This window comes from Gavialis gangeticus, unplaced genomic scaffold, assembly GCF_001723915.1.
Source record: "Gavialis gangeticus isolate Ggan-Ray unplaced genomic scaffold, GavGan_comp1, whole genome shotgun sequence".
NCBI classification, from domain to species: domain Eukaryota; kingdom Metazoa; phylum Chordata; order Crocodylia; family Gavialidae; genus Gavialis; species Gavialis gangeticus.
In genome coordinates this window covers 43,820,171-43,826,382 of record NW_017728998.1, presented here as the reverse complement: position 1 = coordinate 43,826,382, position 6,212 = coordinate 43,820,171, and the positions used below count along the sequence as shown (strand labels likewise).

Below are 6,212 nucleotides of genomic sequence, written 5' to 3'. Positions count from 1 at the left end.
ATCCACGCATCCTGAACTCCCCTCTCCATTGGGTTGTGGCCTTTTAGGGCCTCTCTGACAAGCCTCCTTAGCTTGTCAAAGTCAGCTTTCCTGAAGTCAAAGACTTCTGTACAACTGACTGACTTGCCAGCTTTACAGCAGATGGTGAAGGCGATCAGTTCACAATCACTTTCACCCAGCTTCCCTTCGATTGCTAGGTTGCCAATTAGGTCACCCCTGGTTGCCAGTACGAGGTCGAGCAGTCCTTTACCTCTTGTTGGCCTGTAGACTTCCTGCATCAGATAGAGATCGTCCACATGAAAGAAAGCTTTGCGACCGCTCGGATTTGGCCGAGTGGCTCCTCCCATGAGATCTGGGTAGTTAGAGTCTCCCATGACAACCATACACCAGGATTGTGCGGCCTCAGCCAATTCCCTGGTGAACTCCTGGTCAAGGTCTTGACTCTGGGTAGGGGGTCTGTAGTAGACCCCCACCACAGTATCCCCTGTGCCGTGTTCCCCACAGATTTTAACCCAGAGGGTCTCTAGTCATCCACCCTGGGTGCCAATGTCAGCTTGCAGGGACACGTAGCTTTCCTTGGCATAGAGAGCTATGCCCCCACCCCTTTTGTCCACTCGATCCCTCCTGTACAGAGTATAGCCAACTTGATTGTCTATGACAAGGTGACTGGCTATGTGGATGTGGGGAGACCAGTGGATGTAGTGTACCTTGATTTTAGCAAGGCTTTTGATACAGTCTCCCACAACATTCTCACAGGCAAGCTAAGGAACGGGCTGGATGAATGGACTGTAAGGTGGACAGAAATCTGGCTGAAGCATTGGACTCAGAGAGTAGTAAAACAATGGCTCATGTGGAGTGCCCAGGGGTTGCTGCTGGGGCCAATTTTGTTTAATGCCTTCATCAGTGACCTGGAAGATGGTACAGAGTGCACCCTCAGAAAGTCTGCACATGACACCAAGCTGTGGGGAATAGCAGATGTGGAAAGTAGGGCTAGGATTCAGAGTGACCTAGAAAAATTGGAGGATTGGGCCAAAAGAAAAAATCTCATGAGATTCAAGAAGGACAAGTACCAAGTCCTGCACTTAGGATGGAACAGTCCCATGCTAGGGGCTGACTAGCTGGGCCGCAGTTCTGCAGAAAAGGGCCTGGGGGTTACAGTGCACAAACTGAATATGAGCAAACAGTGTGCCCTAGTTGCCAAGGCCAATGGCATACTGGACTGCATAGGTAAGCGTGTTACCAGTAGGTCAAAGGAAATTATTGCCTTTTATTCAGCACTGGTGAGGCCACATTTGGAGTACTGTGTCCAGTTTTGTGCCCCCATTACAGAAAGTATGTGGACAAATTGAAGAGAGTCCAGCGGAGGGCAACAAAAATGGTGAGGAGGCTGGGGCACATGACTTATGAGGACAGCCAGAGGGAACTGGACTTATTTAGTTTAGAGAAGAGACTAAGGTGGGTTTTAATAGCAGCATTCAACTACCTGAAGGGGGGTTCAAAAGAGGATGGAGCAAGACTGTTCTTAATGAGGAGCAATGGTCTCAAGTTGCAGCAAGGGAAGTTTAGGTTAGATATCAGGAAGAATTTCCTCACTAGTAGGGTAGTAAAACACAAACTGGTTACCCAGAGGAGGTGGAATCTCCATCCTTGGAGGTTTTTAAAACCAGTTAGACAAAGCTTTGGCTGGGATGATCTAGCTGGGGATGGTCCTGCTTTGAGCAGGGGGCTGGACTAGATGACCTCCCAAGGTCCCTTCCAACCCTAATTTTTCTATGATTCTATGTTTCTATGACCTAGTCCCCAAGCTACCGGACAAGGCAAACTAGTTTGGAACTCATGAAATCCAGGTTCTAGTCTTAATGCTACCACTGACTTGCTATGTGACCTGAACATGCTACATCCTTTGTGCTTCAAGTTTCCCTTCTTGCCATTTGTCTGGTCTCCAAGCCTATAAGCCTTTGGGATAAGATCTCATAAGGTGTGTATATCATGCCTAGCACCATAAGCCCTGATCTCAGTAGATTTCTTTAGATACTACCAGACTGTAAGTAGCGATTCTCAGCTAGGGTACCGTGGCAACCTGTGATGGGTTCTTTTAAGGGTGCTAAAGTGCTGCATAATATTGGCATTATGCCTGCAAACACCTGATTCACAAGATAAACTGGAAGACTTCAAATAGGAATCCATAGTGTCAAAAAACCTTCTGAAAACAGTCTTTATAAACTCTTTACAACACAAAAAATGCTTAATTTTTCTTCCATAGTAAAAAATGAATGAAAACTAAGAGCTGGTATTATCTGAGGAGTGCCTTGAGTCTAATGAGGTTGAAGAATACAGGCAACCCCTGCTTAATGCTGTTTCGCTTAGCGCTGTTTCACTATAACACTCATCTAAAACTTATGCCCGATTTCACTTAGCGCTCAGCAAGTTTCGTTATAACACTCACAGTCGCCATCTTGGGTCATTAAAAATAAATGCGGTCGCCGTCTTGGGTCACAAAAATACTTTCGATTTTGCTTAATGCTCGTTTCACTTAACGCTGGGGGCTGCCTGTACTGCTGTAGGGAAAGTTCACGGCCCACTGGGCTCATGGGCTGGCAGTTCTCCGCTGGCTTGGTATGGGAAGAGAATCTGGGGTTCCCATTTTCTGTGGCCACTTTCAGTACTGCCAGCCAGGAGATGGGCATAAGCCATTCAGAATCAATCCCTCAGTCTGTTTAGTTCCTGAAGCTTGCCCCTAGCCTGGAATCCAAGCCTTGGATCCACTGCTGAGCGTCAATACCAGGAACCTTCTTATAGCAGCTATCTTTTTTCCTGCCAAACTTTTCCATTCTACCAGGAAAACAGCTACAGGGGAGAGTGCATCCAGGACTTTAAATCCTTACTGGGTTGATTCTACCTAATCAGCCTTATTCCTCAGTACCCTGTCTTCCTACTATCTGGCTCAGATAACCTCCTGCATCCCTAGTCCAATATAGGAACCACTGAGAGCAAATGGCCTCAGTACCTCCACATTGACATTTCGGATTTGCACGTTGATCAGGGAAAATTCTTGTTGCAGCGTTTGCGGCAGACCTGGCTGGTCTGATTTCTTTCCTGCCAGAAGTTTGTTCTCAAAGTCTTCTTTTAAGGCTGGCAGGAAAGAGAGAGAGAGAAAGAAAACAAGCTGTCATAGGCTGCAAAAACAAGTCTGAGTGAATCTGTCAGTCTCCTGGCATGCAGGGTGCTAGCAGGCAGCCAGGATGATAGGGACATACCCGAACAATAGGACTTACAGATAACACTCAAATCTCCAGGGCCTGGACCAAGTCTTGGCTCTGGAAGAAGCAGGGCAGGAATGCTCACCAAGCATACAGGAATTTTCAATAGGAAAGAATTATCAACTACAGGTTGCTGCACAGTTTTGGAGTGTGGTTCAAAAGCACTTTCAAACAGATCCAATTCTTTGCAAAGCACGACTTGCTGCCCATTGTTTTCCAGGTGGAGTTTAAAAGCTGGTTTTGGCCTAGGAAACCCTAAATAGCACACAACTTCTTGCTACAAGACTCAGCTTGTCTCACCTTCCTCATCCCCATGCCCGGAGTTATGCTGTGGTTCAGAATCCTGGGTATGGAGAGTCTTGTCGGGTTCTGGCAGAAGAGAAATCCCATCTATGAGCTCATCAACTCCATCCAGGATATCATTAGCACACAGCTGAAAAGAGCAAGCACAACATATGCTACATGCTAGGCATCATATGAAGGCAGCCCAGAGTATACAAGGAACGAGAAATCTGAGTGAAGCAACTTATTTCTGTACAGAGCATAAAATTAGCCTGGTGGGGACCTACATGCAAAAGCCACATTGTGCAGACCTTAGCAATGCTCTGGTGCCTGCACCCAGGGAAAAGACCATGGATTTTTAGCACTTTATTTAGCGCTACAGAAAAATCTCTGCAACCAACACCAGATGACTCACATACCCTCTGCAGTTGGGAATCCACCCGCCACATCCTCAGGGTCTGGTCACGAGACCATGTGACTAGCTGGTAGTCTTTGGAGCCTAAAAGAGAGAAAATAAATTTCTAAAACTCACTGAAAATGGATTTACCTCCTTAACCCTGTGTACTGTATTAGTGGATTAAATCAAGCAGAGGGCTGAATTGAGAGTCAGGATTTACATGTTTTATTTCTGTTTTTGCCACTGACTTGTTGGGCTATCAAAGACAAATTAAGTTGTTATCCTTCTCTGCAATTCAGTTTCCCTATTTGTACAACAGGGGTTAGATTTTCAGGTGAAAAATGAAGAGCAAATAAAGTTTTCAAATGGGAAATGAACACATTTTCCTATGAGGCATTTGTTTTCAAAGGGACACTTATCACTATCTGAAAATTAAATGAACAGCTTCAAAGGTGAACAGCAAAATAGAAATTTTTTTTTTTTTTTTAGACAATTGCATCTCCTTTATGTAGAAAAAAGAGATTTAGCTTTCTGTGACATTAGGAATAAATATCAGGTCCCAGTTTTCCATTCCCACCCTCTCCACCCCAACTCTTGAAACAACTTTGGCAATCCCTGGAGGACCTGGATGGTAACACTGTACCTTCAAGCTGGAATGTTATAGATGTCCAACACATGAACATAATAAGAGCTTCCCTAAATAAAAGGTATCTCCAAGTTTGCCTAACTGACGTAAAAACTGATTTAGTTAGTTACACAGTGTAACAGTGTCTAGATATTCTTAAATAGCTTTAAAAGTTGCCTTGCAATTGGTTTAGATTTTGCCTATAGGGTTAAGATGTGGACATGTAAACAAGAGATACTGTGAGGTAAAGAAGGTTTGGGGCTTTTACATCACCTGTTCTGCAGTTGTCTAAGCACACACATTAGTTTGAACCTTCTGACACTGATAACTAAAGCAGTTTAATTGCCCCAGTTTAATGAAAGTTGTGATTTAAACTGCTCTAGTTAAATCAGCACAATTCATACAGACTGAGTGAGGTGAAATGAATATGCATATATAAAAATACATCTTTGTAGATATCAAAAGGAGGTCAGTACCAACACCCCAATTTTCCTGAAAGGGAAATTAAGGCATAGAGAAATAAGTGGCAGGCCATAGACAGAACAGTCACCTTGATTTCTGCCTAGTGCACTTGGATCTAGTTCAAATAGGTGCAATGGTTTAACAGCCATGTCTCAGTACTGTGCAGTGATGAGGCACACTTCAGTAGTCACTGCACATAAATGACAGCTCCATAAATACAGTATAGGGGGCAGAGCACTTAGAGGTCTTGCTCTCACCTTCCTTCTGTTTTCGCCACTGAAACTCCAGCACTACATCATCATGTCCCACAAAAGTGTGGACTGGTGTGTTCAGGTCAAAAACATTCCAAAGGAGGAGGCTGTTTTCCCGCCGGAGTTGGGGAACCATCACTGTCACCAGCCCATTGCTGAAAGGCTGAAAAACAAACACATTTAACTGCAAGCAATGGTTAGCGTAAGGTTTCACTGTCACATACTGCCTTAACTGTACTCTCTGACCCTTTCCCTTTCATGCTGACACCAGAGTCCAAATTTGCCACATACTGACTTCAAATGAGATCGTGAAATCTCAGGACTACACAGGATCAAATCCTAAAAATGAGAGGTTGTCAAAAGGATCAACTATATGTATAAATCAACAGTGGCTGATGCACAAGGAGCCATACTATGCTTAAAGAAGACATTCAACACAGCTTTTCTTTCTGTGTCACTTGTGGAAAGTGGGGTTAATAAAAATAGGAAGGAGTATTACATTTATTCTTCATCCAGAAATCCAGCTATTCCTTGGCAATTTTCTCAGATGGCATGCTTATGCTTAAAGCAGGCGAGCATCACTGTAAGGATCTTGGAAACCAACAGTTGTTCAGAACTCCAATGCTGCAAAGAAGCATTGAAATCCAACTCTCATGAACATACATGCCATACATAGGTAGACAAACTTGGAGCGAACATCAAAGTGGGAGTGGTACTAAATGCCTCATCTTCTGATATAACAGCAAGATAGTGGGTACAGCCCAACGACAGAGCTAAGGAACAAATTTTGCAATTTCAAGCAAAAGCACCTCAAAAGTAAAAAGAGAACACATTTTTAGCCATGTCATTTTCCTGTGTGGCATAAGTGACAGATGCAGCAGAGCAAAAGTATGGAGCAGATAAGGCTGCAAAATGTTCTTTAGCTTTTAGATTCC

At 44.1% G+C, this 6,212-nt stretch overlaps 1 protein-coding gene across 1 annotated transcript in view; it reads right to left on the bottom strand.

Annotated features, from left to right (window-relative positions):
* Nucleotides 1–6,212, bottom strand: part of WDR59 (WD repeat domain 59) — a 113,239-nt gene that overhangs the window by 54,227 nt on the left and 52,800 nt on the right. Inside the window, exons 10-13 of the mRNA XM_019505803.1 lie at nt 5,284–5,440; nt 3,962–4,041; nt 3,561–3,693; nt 3,008–3,132 (exon numbers count right to left, since the gene is read on the bottom strand). Of these exons, the coding sequence (XP_019361348.1) occupies nt 3,008–3,132; nt 3,561–3,693; nt 3,962–4,041; nt 5,284–5,440 (495 nt within the window). The remainder of the gene's footprint in view (nt 1–3,007; nt 3,133–3,560; nt 3,694–3,961; nt 4,042–5,283; nt 5,441–6,212) is intronic.